Source organism: Coturnix japonica, unplaced genomic scaffold (genome assembly GCF_054131305.1).
Source record: "Coturnix japonica strain WE unplaced genomic scaffold, WE-NBRP24 Scf111, whole genome shotgun sequence".
In the NCBI taxonomy this organism is placed as follows: Eukaryota; Metazoa; Chordata; class Aves; order Galliformes; family Phasianidae; genus Coturnix; species Coturnix japonica.
The window spans coordinates 106763-127444 of NW_028189014.1; the positions used below are offsets into that span (position 1 = coordinate 106763).

The 20682-nt window shown below is 53.1% G+C and overlaps 1 protein-coding gene and 1 long non-coding RNA gene across 2 annotated transcripts in view; both read left to right on the forward strand.

The window, feature by feature from the left end:
- The window catches only part of DNMT1 (DNA methyltransferase 1), a 75464-nt gene extending 58628 nt beyond the window's left edge, over nt 1-16836 (forward strand). Inside the window, exons 25-33 of the mRNA XM_085535207.1 lie at nt 1959-2241; nt 4073-4214; nt 6777-6943; nt 8506-8683; nt 9897-10092; nt 13380-13543; nt 14929-15045; nt 15134-15233; nt 16286-16836. Of these exons, the coding sequence (XP_085391333.1) occupies nt 1959-2241; nt 4073-4214; nt 6777-6943; nt 8506-8683; nt 9897-10092; nt 13380-13543; nt 14929-15045; nt 15134-15233; nt 16286-16335 (1397 nt within the window). The 3' untranslated portion in view covers nt 16336-16836. The remainder of the gene's footprint in view (nt 1-1958; nt 2242-4072; nt 4215-6776; nt 6944-8505; nt 8684-9896; nt 10093-13379; nt 13544-14928; nt 15046-15133; nt 15234-16285) is intronic.
- A 136-nt stretch (nt 16837-16972) lies between these two features.
- Nucleotides 16973-19035, forward strand: LOC146751218 (uncharacterized). Its single transcript, XR_014941778.1, has 2 exons — nt 16973-17101; nt 18986-19035. It is a non-coding gene; the product is annotated as an uncharacterized LOC146751218 (long non-coding RNA).
- Nucleotides 19036-20682: the final 1647 nt, after the last annotated feature.

Below are 20682 nucleotides of genomic sequence, written 5' to 3' on the forward strand. Positions count from 1 at the left end.
ATCCCATCCCATCCATCCCATCCCATCCCATCCCATCCCATCCCATCCATCCCATTCCATCCCATCCATCCCATCCCATCCCATCCCATCCCATCCCATCCCATCCCATCCCATCCCATCCCATCCCATCCCATCCCAATCCATCCCAATCCAATCCATCCCAATCTAATCCATCCCATCCCATCCCATCCCATCCATCCCATCCCATCCCATCCCATCCCACCCATCCCAATCCATCCCCAGCCCCACATCCCACCCCATAACCCACCCCTTTATCCATTTCCAGGCGTATCTGAGACGTTATCCATCCCATCCCATCCCATCCCCTCCCAATCCCATCCCATCTATCTCTATCCCACCCATCCCATCCCAATCCAATCCATCCCCATCCTATCCCCATCCCATCCCATCCCAATCCCAATCCCAATCCCAATCCCAATCCATCCCATCTCAATTCATCCCATCCCATCTCATCCCATCCCATCCCATCCCATCCCATCCCATCCCATCCCATCCCATCCCATCCCATCCCATCCCATCCCATCCCAATCCCAATCCATCCCATCCATCCCATCCCACCCCATCCCATCCCATCCCATCCATCCCAATCCATCCCAATCCATCCCAATCTAATCCATCCCATCCCGTCCCATCCCATCCCATCCCATCCCATCCCATCCCATCCCTATCTGTATACCATCCCATCCCAATCCCAATCCATCCCAATCCATCCCAATCCAATCCATCCCATCCATCCCATCCCATCCCATCCCATCCCATCCCATCCCATCCCATCCCATCCCATCCCATCCCATCCATCCCTCCCCATCCCCATCCCATCCCATTCCATCCCCATCCCATCCCATCCCATCCCATCCCATCCCATCCCATCCCAATCCATCCCAATCCAATCCATCCCAATCTAATCCATCCCATCCCATCCCATCCCCAGCCCCACATCCCACCCCATAACCCACCCCATTATCCATTTCCAGGCGTATCTGAGATGTTATCCATCCCATCCCATCCCATCCCATCCCATCCCATCCCATCCCATCCCATCCCAATCCAATCCATCCCTTCCTATCTATCCCATCCCATCCCATCCCATCCCATCCCATCCCATCCCACCCCCAGCCCCACATCCCACCCCATAACCCACCCCCCTTTCCTCCATTCCCAGGCGTATCCGAGACGTTATCCATCCCATTCCATCCCATCCCATCCCATCCCATCCCATCCCATCCCATCCCATCCCATCCCATCCCATCCCATCCCATCCCATCCCAATCCATCCCAATCCAATCCATCCCAATCTAATCCATCCCATCCCATCCCATCCCCAGCCCCACATCCCACCCCATAACCCACCCCATTATCCATTTCCAGGCGTATCTGAGATGTTATCCATCCCATCCCATCCCATCCCATCCCATCCCATCCCATCCCATCCCATCCCATCCCAATCCAATCCATCCCTTCCTATCTATCCCATCCCATCCCATCCCATCCCATCCCATCCCATCCCACCCCCAGCCCCACATCCCACCCCATAACCCACCCCCCTTTCCTCCATTCCCAGGCGTATCCGAGACGTTATCCATCCCATTCCATCCCATCCCATCCCATCCCATCCCATCCCATCCCATCCCATCCCATCCCATCCCATCCCCATCCCGATCCCATCCCATCCCAATCCATCCCAATCTAATCCATCCCATCCCATCCCATCCCATCCCATCCCATCCCAATCCATCCCAATCTAATCCATCCCAATCTAATCCATCCCATCCCAATCTAATCCATCCCATCCCATCCCATCCCATTCCATCCATCCCAATCCACCCCATCCCATCCCATCCCATCCCATCCATCCCATCCCATCCCATCCCACCCCATCCCAACCCATCCCCAGCCCCACATCCCACCCCATAACCCACCCCTTTATCCATTCCCAGGCGTATCCGAGACCTTATGGGCCATCGAGATGTGGGAGCCGGCGGCTCAGGCTTTCCGCCTCAACAACCCCAACACCACCGTGTTCACCGAGGATTGCAACGTGTTACTCAAACTGGTGATGGCCGGAGAAAAAACCAATTCTTTAGGGCAAAAACTGCCCCAAAAAGGGGACGTGGAGATGCTTTGTGGGGGACCCCCGTGCCAAGGGTTCAGCGGCATGAACCGCTTCAACTCCCGAACCTACTCCAAGTTCAAGAACTCATTGGTGGTCTCCTTCCTCAGGTAGAGGGGTCTCTTTTAAAGGGGGTCTTTTATAAAGGGGGTCTCTTATAAAGGGGGTCTCTTATAAAGGGGGTCTCTTATAAAGGGGGTCTCTTATAAAGGGGGTCTCTTATAAAGGGGGGTTTTGACCCCAAAATTGGCCTCTTGCCTTCGTAAATGTTGATTTTCCCCCGTTTTACCCTTAATTTGGGGTAGTTACTGCAATTATTTACCCTTAATTTGGGGTAGTTAATTTGGGGTCGTTAATTTGACCCCAAAATTGGCCTCTTGCCTTCATAAATGTCTATTTTCCCCCCGTTTTACCCTTAATTTGGGGTAGTTAATTTGGGGTAGTTAATTTGACCCCAAAAATTGGCCTCTTGCCTTCATAAATGTCTATTTTCTCCCATTTTACCCTTAATTTGGGATAGTTACTGCGATCATTTACCCTTAATTTGGGGTAGTTAATTTGGGGTAGTTAATTTGACCCCAAAATTGGCCTCTTGCCTTCATAAATGTCTATTTTCTCCCATTTTACCCTTAATTTGGGGCAGTTACTGCGATTATTTACCCTTAATTTGGGGTAGTTACTGCGATTATTTACCCTTAATTTGGGGTAGTTAATTTGACCCCAAAATTGGCCTCTTGCCTTCATAAATGTCTATTTTCCCCCATTTTACCCTTAATTTGGGGTCGTTAATTTGGGGTAGTTAATTTGGGGTAATTAATTTGACCCCAAAATTGGCCTCTTGCCTTCATAAATGTCGATTTTCCCCCGTTTTACCCTTAATTTGGGGTAGTTACTGCGATTATTTACCCTTAATTTGGGGTAGTTAATTAATTTGACCCGCAAATTGGCCTCTTGCCTTCATAAATGTCTATTTTCCCCCGTTTTACCCTTAATTTGGGGTCGTTAATTTGGGGTAGTTAATTTGGGGTAGTTAATTTGACCCCAAAATTGGCCTCTTGCCTTCATAAATGTCTATTTTCCCCCTTTTTACCCTTAATTTGGGGTAGTTACTGCGATTATTTACCCTTAATTTGGGGTAGTTAATTTGGGGTAGTTACTGCGATTATTTACCCTTAATTTGGGGTAGTTAATTTGGGGTAGTTAATTTGACCCCAAAATTGGCCTCTTGCCTTCATAAATGTCTGTTTTCCCCCGTTTTACCCTTAATTTGGGGTAGTTACTGCGATTATTTACCCTTAATTTGGGGTAGTTAATTTGGGGTAGTTACTGCGATTATTTACCCTTAATTTGGGGTAGTTACTGCGATTATTTACCCTCAATTTGGGGTAGTTAATTTGACCCCAAAATTGGCCTCTTGCCTTCATAAATGTCTATTTTCTCCCATTTTACCCTTAATTTGGGGTAGTTAATTTGGGGTAGTTAATTTGACCCCAAAATTGGCCTCTTGCCTTCATAAATGTCTATTTTCCCCCGTTTTACCCTTAATTTGGGGTAGTTACTGCGATTATTTACCCTTAATTTGGGGTAGTTAATTATTTGGGGTAGTTAATTTGACCCCAAAATTGGCCTCTTGCCTTCATAAATGTCTATTTTCCCCCGTTTTCCCCTTAATTTGGGGCAGTTACTGCGATTATTTACCCTTAATTTGGGGTAGTTAATTTGGGGTAGTCAATTTGACCCCCAAATTGGCCTCTTGCCTTCATAAATGTCTATTTCCCCCCGTTTTACCCTTAATTTGGGGTCGTTAATTTGGGGTAGTTAATTTGGGGTAGTTACTGCGATTATTTACCCTTAATTTGGGGTAGTTAATTTGACCCCCAAATTGGCCTCTTACCTTCATAAATGTCTATTTTCTCCCGTTTTACCCTTAATTTGGGGCAGTTACTGCGATTATTATCGACCGCGGTTCTTCCTATTGGAGAACGTCCGGAACTTCGTGTCCTTCAAACGTTCCATGGTGTTGAAGTTGACGTTGCGCTGCCTGGTCCGGATGGGTTATCAATGCACCTTCGGGGTCCTGCAGGTGGGTTTGGGGTCGTGGTGGTCAATGGGGTGGGATGTGGGGCAGTAGGGTGACCTGATGGCTACAAAGGGCTTGCGGTGTGTCTTGGTTGGCCAATGGTTGACCAACAATTGACCAATGGTTGACCAATGGTTGGTTGAACAACGGTTGACCAATGGTTGACCAGTGATTGACCAATGGTTGACCAACAGTTGACCAGTGGTTGACCAATGGTTGGTTGAACAACGGTTGACCAATGGTGGACCAATGGTGGACCAGTGATTGACCAATGGTTGACCAACAGTTGGCCAATGGTTGACCAATGGTTGACCAATGGTTGGTTGAACAACGGTTGACCATTGGTTGACCAACAGTTGACCAACAGTTGACCAATGGTTGACCAACAGTTGGCCAATGGTTGACCAATGGTTGAGCAGTGGTTGGTTGACCAGTGGTTGACCAATGGTTGACTAATGGTTGACCAACAGTTGACCATTGGTTGACCAATGGTTGACCAATGGTTGACCAATGGTTGGTTGACCAACAGTTGACCAGTAGTTGACCAGTAGTTGACCAATGGTTGACCAACAGTTGACCAATGGTTGACCCCTGGTTGACCAATGGTTGACCAATGGTTGATTGACCAATGGTTGATCAACAGTTGACCAGTGGTTGACCAATGGTTGACCAGCAGTTGACCAATGGTTGACCAATGGTTGACCAATGGTTGGTTGAACAACGGTTGACCATTGGTTGACCAACAGTTGACCAGCAGTTGACCAATGGTTGACCAACAGTTGGCCAATGGTTGAGCAGTGGTTGGTTGACCAATGGTTGACCAATGGTGGACCAACAGTTGACCAGTGGTTGACCAATGGTTGTTTGACCAGTGGTTGTTTGACCATCAGTTGACCAATGGTTGACCAATGTTGGTTGAACAACAGTTGACCAACAGTTGACCAGTGGTTGACCAGTGGTTGACCAACAGTTGACCAATGGTTGACCCATCAGTTCCCCATTGACTACCCATCAGTTCCCCATTGGTTCCCCACTGGTTACCCTCTGGTTCCCTATTGACTACCCATTGACTACCCATTGGTTGACCATCAGTTCCCCATTGACTACCCATTGGTTCCCCACTGACTACCCATCGGTTCCCCATTGGTTCCCCATTGACTACCCATTGGTTCCCCACTGGTTCCCCATTGGTTTCCCATTGACTACCCATTGGTTCCCCATTGATTGCCCATCAGTTCCCCATTGACTACCCATTGGTTCCCTACTGGTTACCCTCTGGTTCCCCATTGACTACCCATTGGTTCCCCATTGATTGCCCATCAGTTCCCCATTGACTACCCATTGGTTCCCCATTGACTACCCATTGGTTCCCCATTGATTGCCCATCAGTTCCCCATTGACTACCCATCAGATCCCCATTGGTTCCCCATTGACTACCCATTGGTTCCTCATTGGTTCCCCATTGACTACCCATTGGTTCCCCCCTGGTTCCCCATTGACTACCCATTGACTACCCATCAGATCCCCACTGACTACCCATTGGTTACCCTCGGGTTCCCCATTGACTGCCCATCAGTTCCCCATTGATTGCCCATCAGTTCCCCATTGACTACCCATTGGTTCCCCACTGGTTCCCTATTGGTTCCCCACTGGTTCCCCATTGACTACCCATTGGTTCCCCATTGATTGCCCATCAGTTCCCCATTGACTACCCATCAGATCCCCATTGGTTCCCCATTGACTACCCATTCGTTACCCTCTGGTTCCCCATTGACTACCCATTGGTTCCTCATTGGTTCCCCATTGACTACCCATTGGTTCCCCATCAGTTCCCCATTGACTACCCACTGGTTCCCCACTGGTTACCCTCTGGTTCCCCATTGACTACCCATTGGTTCCCCATTGACTACCCATTGGTTCCCCATCAGTTCCCCATTGACTACCTATTGGTTCCCCATCGGTTCCCCATTGGTTCCCCACTGGTTACCCTCTGGTTTCCCATTGACTACCCATTGGTTCCCCATTGACTACCCATCAGTTCCCCACTGGTTACCCTTGGGTTCCCCATTGACTACCCATTGGTTCCCCATTGACTACCCATTGGTTGCCCATCAGTTCCCCATTGACTACCCATTGGTTCCCCATTGACTACCCATTGTTTCCCCACTGGTTCCCCATTGACTACCCATTGGTTGCCCATTGACTATCCATTGGTTGCCCATCAGTTCCCCATTGACTACCCATTGGTTCCCCACTGACTACCCATCGGTTCCCCATTGGTTCCCCATTGACTACCCATCAGTTACCCATTGATTGCCCATCAGTTCCCCATTGACTACCCATCGGTTCCCCACTGGTTACCCTTGGGTTCCCCATTGACTACCCATTGGTTCCCCATTGACTACCCATTGGCTCCCCATCGGTTCCCCATTGACTACCCATTGGTTACCCTCTGATTCCCCATTGACTACCCATTGTTTCCCCACTGGTTCCCCATCATTCCCCCATTGCCTGCCCCCCATTTACCCCCATATATCCCCCCATTCTCCCCCCTTTCCACGTCAGGCTGGTCAGTACGGGGTGGCTCAGACGCGTCGCCGCGCCATCGTTCTGGCTGCGGCTCCGGGTGAGAAGCTGCCCATGTTCCCGGAGCCGCTGCACGTCTTCGCCCCACGCGCCTGCCAGCTCAGCGTCGTGGTGGACGACAAGAAGTTCGTCAGCAACGTCACCAGGTCAGCACGGGAAATGGGGGCGGCCTCCAGCCCAGCCCATTACACCCATCCCATTCCCATCCCATCCTATTCTATCCCATCCATGTCAATCCCATTCCCATCCCATCCCATCCCATTCCCATCGCGTCCATTCCATTTCATCCCCATCCCACCCCATCCCATCCCATCCCATAATATCCCATCCCATCCCATTCCTATCCCATCCCATAATATCCCATCCCATCCCATCCCATCCCATCCCATCCCATTCCATCCCATCCCATTCCTATCCCATTCCATCCCATCCCGTCCCATCCCATCCCATCCCATCCCATCCCCATCCAATCCATCCCATCCATGCCAATCCCATTCCCATCCCATTCCATCCCAATCCATCCCATCCTTTCCCCATCCCATCCCATCCCATCCCATCCCATTCCATCCCAATCCAATCCATCCCATCCCTTCCCATTACATCCTATCCCCATCCCATCCCAATCCAGTCCCTTCCCATTACATCCTATCCCCATCCCATCCCATCCCATCCCATCCCATCCCATCCCATCCCATCCCATCCCATCCTATTCTATCCCATCCCATCCCATCCCATCCCATCCTATTCTATCCCATCCCATCCCATCCCATCCATGTCAATCCCATCCCAAACCCATCCCATTACATCCATCCCATCCCATCCTATTCTATCCCCATCCCATCCCATCCCATCCCCATCCAATCCCATTCCATTCCATTCTATCCCCACCCCAATCCATCCCATCCCGTCCATCCCATCCCATTCCATTCCATCCGATCCCATCCCATCCCAATCCCAATCCGAACCCCCTTTCCTTCCCCTATTACCCCCCAGGACACATTGGGGTCCATTCAATCCCAATCCCATTCAATCCCAATCCCAATCCCATTCAATCCCAATCCCATTCAATCCCAGTCCCAATCCCAATCTCTCCCATATCCAGGACGTATTCGGGTCCATTCAATCCCAATCCCAATCCCATTCAACCCCAATCCCAATCCTAATCCCACTGTCCCCATATCCAGGACGTATTCGGGTCCATTCAATCCCAATCCCAATCCAATCCCAATCCCAATCCAATCCCAATCCCAATCCCAATCCCAATCCAATCCCAATCCAATCCCAATCCTAATCCCAATCCAATCCCAATCCCAATCCAATCCCATTCAATCCCAATCCTAATCCCAATCCCAATCCTACTCTCCCTTATATCCAGGACGTATTCGGGTCCATTCAATCCCAATCCCAACCCCATTCAACCCCAATCCCAATCCCAATCCCATCCCAATCCCATTCAATCCCATTCAATCCCACTCTCCCCCATATCCAGGACGTATTCGGGTCCATTCAATCCCAATCCCATTCAGTCCCAATCCCATTCAATCCCAATCCTAATCCCAATCCCATTCAATCCCAACCCCAATCCCAATCCAATCCCAATCCCAATCCCATTCAGTCCCATTCAATCCCACTGTCCCCATACCCAGGACGTATTCGGGTCCATTCAATCCCATTCAATCCCATTCAATCCCACTGTCCCCATACCCAGGACGTATTCGGGTCCGTTCCGCACCATCACGGTTCGGGACACGATGTCGGACCTCCCCGAGATCCGCAATGGGGCATCAGCCCTCGAGATTTCCTACAATGGGGAACCGCAGTCCTGGTTCCAGCGCCAGATCCGTGGGTCGCAGTACCAGCCCATCCTCAGGGACCACATCTGTAAGGTACGCGCCATAGCCGTGCTATGGGGTGATGTGGGGCCCACCCCATATCTGTGCTATGGGGTGATGTGGGGCCCACCCCATATCTGTGCTATGGGGTGACATGGGGGTCTCATGCTATGGGGTGACATGGGGGTCTCGTGCTATGGGGTGACATAGGGCCCACCCCATATCAGTGCTATGGGGTGAAATAGGGCCCACCCCATATCCGTGCTATGGGGTGTCATGGGGGTCTCATGCTATGGGGTGACATGGGGGTCTTGTGCTATGGGGTGACATAGGGCCCACCCCATATCAGTGCTATGGGGCGATGTGGGGCCCACCCCATATCCGTGCTATGGGGCGATGTGGGGCCCACCCCATATCCGTGCTATGGGGTAATGTGGGGCCCATCCCATATCCGTGCTATGGGGTGACGTAGGGCCCACCCCATATCTGTGCTATGGGGCAATGTGGGGTCCACCCCATATCCGTGCTATGGGGTGATGTGGGGCCCATCCCATATCCGTGCTATGGGGCGACGTAGGGCCCACCCCATATCTCTGCTATGGGGCAATGTGGGGTCCATCCATCTATGCTATGGGGTACTATGGGGCACTATGGGGCTACGTGGTGCTATGGGGCCCTATAGGATGCTATAGGGTTACCTATATCCCATATAGGACATGAGCGCCCTGGTGGCCGCCCGGATGCGTCACATCCCGTTGGGTCTGGTGCTATGGGGCCCTATAGGATGCTATGGGGGCACTATAGGGCCCTATAGGATGCTATAGGGCGCTATGGGGTACTATGGGGTTCTATGGAGCCCTATAGGGCACTATGGGGTTCTATGGGGCACTATAGGGTTACCTATATCCCATATAGGACATGAGCGCCCTGGTGGCCGCCCGGATGCGTCACATCCCGTTGGCTCTGGTGCTATGGGGCCCTATGGGGCACTATGAGGCACTATGGGGTTCTATGGGGCCCTGTAGGATGCTATAGGGTTCTATGGGGCACTATAGGGCCCTATAGGATGCTATAGGGTTACATATATCCCATATAGGACATGAGTGCCCTGGTGGCTGCCCGGATGCGTCACATCCCGTTGGCTCCCGGCTCCGACTGTGTGCTATGGGGCTATAGGGCCCTATAGGATGCTATAGGGTTCTATGGGGCACTACAGGGCCCTATGGGGTTCTATGGGGCGCTATAGGGTTGCCTATATCCCATACAGGACATGAGCGCCCTGGTGGCCGCCCGGATGCGTCACATCCCGTTGGCTCCCGGCTCCGACTGGCGCGACCTGCCCAACATGGAGGTTCTGCTGGCGGACGGAACCAGAACCAGGAAACTCCGATACACCCACCACGACAGGAAGAACGGCCGGAGCTCAACGGGGGCGATGAGGGGGGTCTGCTCATGTGCTGAGGGTACGGACCCCAATAATGGGGGGGGGACCCCAATAATGGGGTTATAGGGGCACAATAATGGGGTTATAGGGGGGTTATAGGGGGTTATAGGGGGGTTATAGGGGGGTTAGATGGGGGGGACCCCAATAATGGGGGTTAAAGGGGGGGGAGACCCCATCAATGGGGGTTAAAGGGGGATTAGATTGGGGGGTGGACCCCAATAATGGGGTTAAATGGGGGTTATGGGGGGGGGACCCTAATAATGGGGGTTATAGGGGGCTATAGGGGGGTTATAGGGGGTTAAATGGGGGTTATAGGGGGGTTATAGGGGGGTTAGATGGGGGGGACCCACCACGACAGGAAGAACGGCCGGAGCTCAACGGGGGCAATGAGGGGGGTCTGCTCATGTGCTGAGGATAGGGGCAACAATAGGGGGGTTATAGGGACCCTATATGGGGTTATAGGGGGGTTATAGGGGGTTATGGGGTGGATATGGGGGGTTATGGGGTGGATATGGGGGGTTGAGGTCATACACCCACCACGACAGGAAGAACGGACGGAGCTCAACGGGGGCAATGAGGGGGGTCTGCTCATGTGCTGAGGGTAGGGGCAACAATAGGGGGGTTATGAGACCCTATATGGGGTTATAGGGGGTTATAGGGGGCAGATATAGGGGGTTATGGGGTGGATATGGGGGGTTGAGGTCATACACCCACCACGACAGGAAGAACGGCCGGAGCTCAACGGGGGCGATGAGGGGGGTCTGCTCCTGTGCTGAGGGTAGGGGCAACAATAGGGGGTTATAGGGGGTTATAGGGGGCAGATATAGGGGTTATGGGGTGGATATGGGGGGTTATGGGGCAGATATGGGGGGTTATGGGGCAGATATGGGGGGTTGAGGTCATACACCCACCACGACAGGAAGAACGGCCGGAGCTCAACGGGGGCTATGAGGGGGGTCTGCTCATGTGCTGAGGGTAGGGACCCCAATAATGAGGGGGATCCTTAATATAGGGGAGGGGACCCCAATAATGGGGGTTAAAGGGGGTATATGAGGTTTGGGACCCCAAAATGGGGGCTTAAATGGGGCTTAAAGGGGGGATGAGGTGGGATGGGACCCCAATAAGGGGGGGTTAAATGGGCTCAAATGGGGGGGGATCCTAATAATGGGGGTTATAGGGGGTTAAAGGGGGGTTAAATGGGGGTTATAGGGGGGTTATAGGGGGGCTATAGGGGGTTATAGGGGGGTTATAGGGGGTTAAAGGGGGGTTATAGGGGGGCTATAGGGGGTTATAGGGGGTTAAAGGGGGTTATAGGGGGGTTATAGGGGGGTTATAGGGGGTTAAAGGGGGGTTATAGGGGGGTTAGATGGGGGGGGACCCTAATAATGGGGTTAAATGGGGGTTAAAGGGGGGTTATAGGGGGGTTAGATGGGGGGGGACCCCAATAATGGGGTTAAATGGGGGTTATGGGGGGGTTAGATGGGGGGGGGGACCCTAATAATGGGGTTATAGGGGGGTTAAAGGGGGGTTATGGGGCAGTTATAGGGGGTTATGGGACAGATATGGGGGTTATGGGGTGGATATAGGGGGTTATGGGGTGGATATAGGGGGTTATAGGGTGGATATGGGGGGTTATAGGGTGGATATAGGGGTTATGGGGCAGATATGGGGGGTTATGGGGTGGATATGGGGGGTTATGGGGTGGATATAGGGGTTATGGGGCAGATATGGGGGTTATGGGGTGGATATAGGGGTTATGGGGCAGATATGGGGGGTTATGGGGTGGATATGGGGGTTATGGGGTGGATATGGGGGGTTATGGGGTGGATATGGGGGGTTGAGGTCATACACCCACCACGACAGGAAGAACAGCCGGAGCTCAACGGGGGCAATGAGGGGGGTCTGCTCATGTGCTGAGGGTGGGTTGGGGTACCGACCCCTTATATCTACCCCATAACCCCCCATATCTGCCCCATAACCCCCTATATGTGCCCCATAACTCCTATATCTGCCCCAACCCCATAACCAACCCCATAACCCCCTATATGTGCCCCATAACCCCCCATATCTGCCCCATAACCCCTATATCTGCCCCATAACCCCCTATATCTGCCCCATAACCCCCCATATCTGCCCCATAACCCCTATATGTGCCCCATAACCCCCCATAACCCGTTATTGCCCCATAGGGAAGCTGTGTGACCCCATAACCCCCCATATTATCCCATAGGGAAGCCGTGTGACCCCATAACCCCGTATGTGCCCCATAACCCCCCATATTACCCCATAGGGAAGCCATGTGACCCCATAACCCCCTATATCTGCCCCATAACCCCATAACCCTATATCTGCCCCATAGGGAAGCCGTGTGACCCCATAACCCTATATCTGCCCCATAGGGAAGCTGTGTGACCCCATAACCCCCCATATTACCCCATAGGGAAGCCGTGTGACCCCATAACCCCATAACCCCCCATATTACCCCATAGGGAAGCCGTGTGACCCCATAACCCCATATCTGCCCCATAGGGAAGCCGTGTGACCCCGCAGACCGTCAGTTCAACACGCTGATCCCGTGGTGTCTGCCCCAACCCCATAACCAACCCCATAACCTCCTATATCTGCCCCATAGCCCCATAACCCTATATCTGCCCCATAGGGAAGCCGTGTGACCCCATAACCCCCCATATTACCCCATAGGGAAGCCGTGTGACCCCATAACCCCGTATGTGCCCCATAACCCCCCATATTACCCCATAGGGAAGCCGTGTGACCCCATAATCCCCCATATTACCCCATAGGGAAGCCGTGTGACCCCATAACCCTGTATCTGCCCTATATCTGCCCCATAGGGAAGCCGTGTGACTCCATAACCCCATAACCCTATATCTGCCCTATATCTGCCCCATAGGGAAGCCGTGTGACCCCATAACCCTATATCTGCCCCCTAGGGAAGCCGTGTGACCCCATAACCCCGTATGTGCCCCATAACCCCATAACCCCCCATATTACCCCATAGGGAAGCCGTGTGACCCCATAACCCCGTATGTGCCCCATAGGGAAACTGTGTGACCCCATAACCCCCCATATTACCCCATAGGGAAGCCGTGTGACCCCATAACCCCATAACCCCCCATATTACCCCATAGGGAAGCCGTGTGACCCCATAACCCCATAACCCCCCATATTACCCCATAGGGAAGCCGTGTGACCCCATAACCCCATAATCCCCCATATTACCCCATAGGGAAGCCGTGTGACCCCATAACCCCATAACCCTATATCTGCCCTATATGTGCCCCATAGGGAAGCCGTGTGACCCCGCAGACCGTCAGTTCAACACGCTGATCCCGTGGTGTCTGCCCCACACCGGGAACCGCCACAACCATTGGGCCGGGCTCTACGGGCGCCTGGAGTGGGACGGGTTCTTCAGCACCACCGTCACCAACCCCGAGCCCATGGGGAAGCAGGTCAGCCATGACCTCTATGGGGTTTCCTTCTTTTCCCCATTGATTTAGGATTTTCTCCCTCATTTTTATAGGATTTCTTCTTTCTTTCCTTCATTTCTTCACCTTTCCCTCCCCAATCACTCCCATTATATTTCTTACCTCCCCCCATTTCCTTATGACCCTTTTCCTCTCCCCATTCATTTGGGGTTTCCTTCTTTTCTCCATTGATTTAGGATTTTCTCCCACATTTTAATAGGATTTCTTCTTTCTTTCCTTCATTTCTTCACATTTCCCTTTCCCATTTCCCCCATAGGGTTTCTCTTCTCCCCCCATTTCCTTATGACCCTTTTCCTTTCCCCACATATTTAGGGTTTTTCTTCCTATCCCCATTCATTTTCCCCATTCGTTTTGGATTTCCACCCCCATTTTTATAGGAGTTTTTCCTTCTCTCCTTCATTTCTTCCCCTTTCCCTCGCCCATTTCCCCCATAGGGTTTCTCTTTTCCCCCCATTTCCTTATAGCCCTTTTCCTCTCCCCATTCATTTGGGGTTTCCTTCCTTACCCCATTGATTTAGGACTACCTTCCTCCCCCATTTTTATAGGATTTCTTCCTTCTCTCCTCCATTTCTTCACATTTCCCTTCCCCAATCGCTCCCATTATGTTTCTTACCTCCCCCCATTTCCTTATGACCCTTTTCCTTTCCCCACATCTTTAGGGTTTCCTTCCTTTCCCCATTTATTTGGGGTTTCCTCCCCTATTTTTATAGGATTTCTTCCTTTTCTCCTTCATTTCTTCCCCTTTCCCTCCCCCATTTCCCCCATTGGGTTTCTTATCTCCCCCCATTTCCTTATGACCCTTTTCCTCTCCCCTATATCTTTGGGGTTTCCTTCCTTACCCCATTGATTTAGGACTACCTTCCACCCCCATTTTTATAGGATTTCTTCCTTCTCTCCTCCATTTCTTCACATTTCCCTTCCCCATCTACTCCATAGGGTTTCTTATCTCCCCCCATTTCCTTATGACCCTTTTCCTCTCCCCACATATTTAGGGTTTTTCTTCCTATCCCCATTTTCCCCATTCATTTTGGATTTCCACCCCCATTTTTATAGGATTTTTTCCTTCTCTCCTTCATTTCTTCCCCTTTCCCTCGCCCAATTCCCCCATAGGGTTTCTTTTTTCCCCCCATTTCCTTATGACCCTTTTCCTCTCCCCTATATCTTTGGGGTTTCTTTCCTTACCCCATTGATTTAGGACTACCTTCCACCCCCATTTTTATAGGATTTCTTCCTTCTCTCCTCCATTTCTTCACACTTCCCTTCCCCATCTACTCCATAGGGTTTCTCTTCTCCCCCCATTTCCTTATGCCCCTTTTCCTCTCCCCACTCATTTGGGGTTTCCCTTATAGGGCCGCGTCCTTCACCCCGAACAACACCGCGTCGTCAGCGTCCGTGAATGCGCCCGTTCCCAGGGCTTCCCCGACACCTACCGCCTCTTTGGGAACATCCTGGACAAACACAGACAGGTTTGGACCCCCCCAACCCCATAGAATCCTATAGGCTCAGCCCTATAGCGCCCTATAGATTCTATAGGGTTTTATTTGGGACCCACAGGTGGGGAACGCGGTGCCGCCGCCCCTGGCCAAAGCTATAGGGCTGGAGATCAGAGCCTGCGTCAGGGCCAGGATGAGGGAGGAGAGCGGAGCGGCTGGAGGTATGGGGTGATGCTATGGGGTGGGGGTCCTATGGGGTGGGGATCCTATAGGGATCCTATGGGGTTGGGATGGGTTCTATGGGTTTCTATGGGGTGGGGATCCTATGGGGTGGGATGGGTTCTATGGGTTTCTATGGGGTGGGGATCCTATGGGGTTGGGATGGGTTCTATGGGTTTCTATGGGGTGGGGATCCTATGGGGTGGGATGGGTTCTATGGGTTTCTATGGGGTGGGGATCCTATGGGGATCCTATGGGGTGGGGTGGGTCCTATGGGGTTCTGTGGGGTTGGGATGGATCCTATGGGGTTGGGATGGGTCCTATGGGGTGGGGATCCTATAGGGTTGGGATGGGTCCTGTGGGGTTGAGGATGGGTCCTATGGGGTGGGGATCCTGTGGGGTTGGGATGGGTCTTACGGGGTTGGGATGGATCCTATAGCGATCCTATGGGGTTGGGATGAATCCTATGGGGTTGTGATGGGTCCTGTGGGGTGGTGATGGGTCCTATGGGGTGGGGATCCTATAGGGATCCTATGGGGTTGGGATGGATCCAATGGGGTGGGGATGGGTCCTATGGGGTTGGGATGAATCCTATGGGGTTGGGATGGGTCATATGGGGTTGGGATGGATCCTATGGGGTTGGGATGGATCCTATAGGGATCCTATGGGGATCCTATGGGGTTGGGATGAATCCTATGGGGTTGGGATGGGTCCTGTGGGGTTGGGATGGATCCTATGGGGTTGGGATGGATCCTATAGGGATCCTATGGGGATCCTATGGGGTTGGGATGGATCCTATGGGGTTGGGGTGGATCCTATGGGGTTGGGATGGGTCCTATGGGGTTGGGATGAATCCTATGGGGTTGGGATGGGTCATATGGGGTTGGGATGGATCCTATGGGGTTGGGATGGATCCTATAGGGATCCTATGGGGATCCTATGGGGTTGGGATGGATCCTATGGGGTTGGGATGGATCCTATGGGGTTGGATGGATCCTATGGGGTTGGGATCGCCCCATAGACACACACTGACCCCCATCTCCTTCCTCCTCAGCCCCCCCAGGCCCAGAGAAGATGGAGACGACAACATCCGCGGCCTACTGAGGCCTACCGAGGCCTACTGCGGCCTACTGAGGCCTACTGAGGCCTACTGCGGCCTACTGAGGCCTATTGAAGCCTATTGAGGCCTAATGAAGCCTATTGAGGCCTGAGGCCTACTGAGGCCTACTGCGGCCTACTGAGGCCTACTGAGGCCTACTGAGGCCTACAAGGCCGCCCCACAGACACATGCACTGATTTACTTCAAACCCCTCTATTCCCCCCCCCAAAAAACAAAATCCACCCGATTTTATTTGAATTTCGCATTTTCTTTCCCCTTTTTTCTGCTTTTTTTTGCGTTTTTTTGGGTTATTTTTTACATCATCCTCTCTATTCTTCTCCCCTTCCTATCCGCCATTAAACCCCCCCGCTCTTTCCATCACTTTAACCTGTTTTTATGCCTATCGAAGAGAACCGGCCGCTTTGTACAAGTGGGAATTGATACTTTATGTAGTTTTTTATATGTTGTAATATTTCTTCAAATAAATCTCTCCTATAAATTATAAACCCGCCGCCATTTTCTTGCCCTTTCCGACTCCTTCAGGCTTCTCCTCGCCCGCTAGGCCTCAGTGCTACGCGCGTTGCTTAGCAACCACCCTTTTAGCCTCTCACTTCCGGTTATGTACAGGAAGTGAGGCGCCATTTTGTAGCAAGCTCTTACTTCACTTCCGCCCCCCTCAACTTCCGGTGGGAGCTACCGGAAGTGAAGGGCCTTCTTCCGGTGGAGGAGCGTGAGGGGAGAAGGGAGCGCGATGCCGACGGGAGACTACGAGTGAGGGGGGGGGGGGGAGACATTTTGGGGCTAAAATGAGCTATTATGGGTTAAAATTGAGCTCTTATGGGGTTAAAATGAGCTGTTATGGGGTTAAATGGAGGCGTTATGGGGCTGAGGGGGGCGAGGGGTGGATTGAGGCCTACATGCGATTGAGGCCTACTCAGGCCTGAGGCCTACACGGTATTGAGGCCTACTCAGGCCTGAGGCCTACATGAGGCTGAGGCCTACACAGGCCTGAGGCCTACACGGGATTGAGGCCTACTCAGGCCTGAGGCCTACATGGGATTGAGGCCTAAATAGGGGGGGGGGGGGCTGTTGGGGGTCTGAATTGAGGCCTATGGGGGGAGTTTGGGGTCTGAAATGGGGTTTTATGGGGGTCTGAGGCTGTTGGGGTCCCCATTGGGGACTTATGGGGGGGGAATTGGGGCCTGTGGGGTCTGAATTGGGGCCCTATGGGGGGGATCTGTGGGGCTGAGGCTGTTGGGGGTCTCAATTGGGGCCCTATGGGGGGAGTTGGGGGGCTGGGGGCTGTTGGGGGTCTGAATTGAGGCCTATGGGGGGAGTTTGGGGTCTGAAATGGGGTTTTATGGGGGTCTGAGGCTGTTGGGGGTCCCCATTGGGATCTTATGGGGGGGAATTGGGTCCTAGGGGGGGAGTTTGGGGTCTGAATTGGGGTCTTATGGGGCTCTGAGGCTGTTGGGGGTCCCATTTGGGGTCCTATGGGGGGGACTTGGGGGTCTGGGGTCCTATGGGGGCTGTTGGGGGTCTGAATTGAGGCCTATGGGGGGAGTTTGGGGTCTGAATTGGGGTCCTATGGGGGTCTGAGGCTGTTGGGGGTCTCCATTGGAATCTTATGGGGGGGAATTGGGGTCCTATGGGGGGGGTTGGGGGTCTGAATTGGGGTCTTATGGGGGTCTGAGGCTGTTGGGGTCCCAATTGGGGTCTTATAGGGGGGAATTGGGGCCTATGGGGGTCTGAATTGGGGTCCTATGGGGGGGTTGGGGGTCCTGGGGGGGGCAGTTGGGGGTCTGAGGTTGTTGGGGGTCCCCATTGGGATCTTATGGGGGGGAATTGGGTCCTAGGGGGGGAGTTTGGGGTCTGAAATGGGGTCTTATGGGGCTCTGAGGCTGTTGGGGGTCCCAGTTGGGGTCCTATGGGGGGACTTGGGGGTCTGGGGTCCTATGGGGGCTGTTGGGGGTCTGAATTGGGGCCTATGGGGGGAGTTTGGGGTCTGAATTGGGGTCCTATGGGGGTCTGAGGCTGTTGGGGTCCCAATTGGGGTCTTATGGGGGGGAATTGGGGCCTATGGGGGTCTGAATTGGGGTCCTATGGGGGGGATCTGTGGGGCTGGGGGCTGTTGGGGGTCTGAATTGAGGCCTATGGGGGGAGTTTGGGGTCTGTATTGGGGTCTTATGGGGGTCTGAGGCTGTTGGGGGTCCCCATTGGGGTCTTATGGGGGGAATTGGGGGCCTATGGGGGGGATCTATGGGGCTGAGGCTGTTGGGGTCCCCATTGGGGTCTTATGGGGGGAATTGGGGCCTATGGGGGTCTGAATTGGGGCCCTATGGGGGGAGTTTGGGGTCTGAATTGGGGTTTTATGGGGGGTCTGAGGCTGTTGGGGGTCCCCATTGGGGACTTATGGGGGGCAATTGGGGCCTATGGGGGTCTGAATTGGGCCCTATGGGGGGAATTGGGACCTATGGGGGGAGTTGGGGGTCGGGGGTCTGAATCGGGGTCCTATGGTGGGAGTTTGGGGTCTGAAATGGGGTCTTATGGGGCTCTGAGGCTGTTGGGGTCCCCATTGGGGTCTTATGGGGTCTGAATTGGGGCCCTATGGGGGGATCTATGGGGCTGAAGCTGTACCCCCCCCCCCCCCCATAGCTCCAAGCCCAGCTGGGCCGATCAGGTGGAGGAGGAAGGAGGAGAAGATGGTGAGTGTGAGACCTTCGGGCCCTATATCCCCCCCATATCCCCTATATCTCCCTATTCCCCACCCTATATCCCCCTTTAGACCCCTATATCCCCCTTTAGACCCCTATATCCCCTTTAGACCCCTATATCCCCCCCATTCTCCTCTTATTCCCACCCTATATCTCCCTTTAGACCTCCATTTCCCCCCTATATCCCCCCATTCCCACCCTATATCCCCCTTTAGACCCCCATTTCCCCCCCTATATCCCCCTTTAGATTCCCATTTCCCCCCTATATCTCCCCTTTCCCCACCCTATATCCCCCTATAGACCCCATTTCCCCCCCCCATCCCCTATATCCCCTCATTCCCACCCTATATCCCCCTTTAGACCCCCATTTCCCCCCCATCCCTATATCCCCCCCTTCTCCCCCTATTCCAACCCTATATCCCCTTTTAGACCCCTATATCCCTCCCCCATCCCTATATCCCCCCCCAATACCCCTTCTCCCCCATTCCCACCCTATATCCCCCTTTAGACCCCTATTCCCCCCCACATTCCTATATCCCCCCCTTCTCCCCCTATTCCCACCCTATATCCCCCTTCAGACCCCCATTTCCCCCCTACACCCCCTATTCCCCCCATCTCTCCCCATTCCCACCCTATATCCCCCTTTAGACCCCCATTTCCCCCCTATATCCATCCATTCCCACCCTATATCCCCCTTTAGACCCCTATATCCCCCCTCCCATTCCTATATCCCCCCCATATCCTCCTTTAGACCCCTATATCCCCCCATTCCTATATCCCCCTATATCCCCCCATTCCCACCCTATATCCCCCTTTAGACCCCTATATCCCCCCCATCCCTATATCCCCCCCCATTCCCACCCTATATCCCCCTTTAGACCCCCATATCCCCCCCCCATCCCTATATCCCCTCCCATATTCCCCCATTCCCACCCCATATCCCCCTATATCCCCCCATTCCCACCCTATATCCCCCTTTAGACCCCCATTTCCCCCTATATCCCCCCATTCCCACCCTATATCCCCCTATATCCCCCCATTCCCCCCCTATATCCCCCCATTCCCACCCTATATCCCCCTTTAGACCCCCATTTCCCCCCTATATCTCCCCTTTCCCACCCTATATCCCCCTATAGACCCTATATCCCCCCATTCCCACCCTATGTCCCCCTTTAGACCCCTATATCCCCCCCCATCCCTATATCCCCCCCATTCCCACCCTATATCCCCCTTTAGACCCCCATTCCCACTCTATATCCCCCCTTTCCCACCCTATATTCCCCTTTTAGACTCCCATTTCCCCCCTATATCCCCCTATTCCCACCCTATACCCCCTTTTAGACCCCCTATTCCCACCCTATATCCCCTATTCCCACCCTATATCCCCCTTTAGACCCCTATACCCTTTTAGACCCCATTTCCCCCCCCATCCCTATATCCCCCCCCTTCTCCCCCTATTCCGACCCTATATCCCCCTTTAGACCCCAATTTCCCCCCTATATCCCCCCATTCCCACCCTATATCCCCCCCTTCTCCCCCTATTCCCATCCTAATCCCCCTATAGACCCCCATTTCCCCCCTATATCCCCCTATATCCCCCCATTTCCCCCTATATCCCCCCATTTCCCTCCTATATCC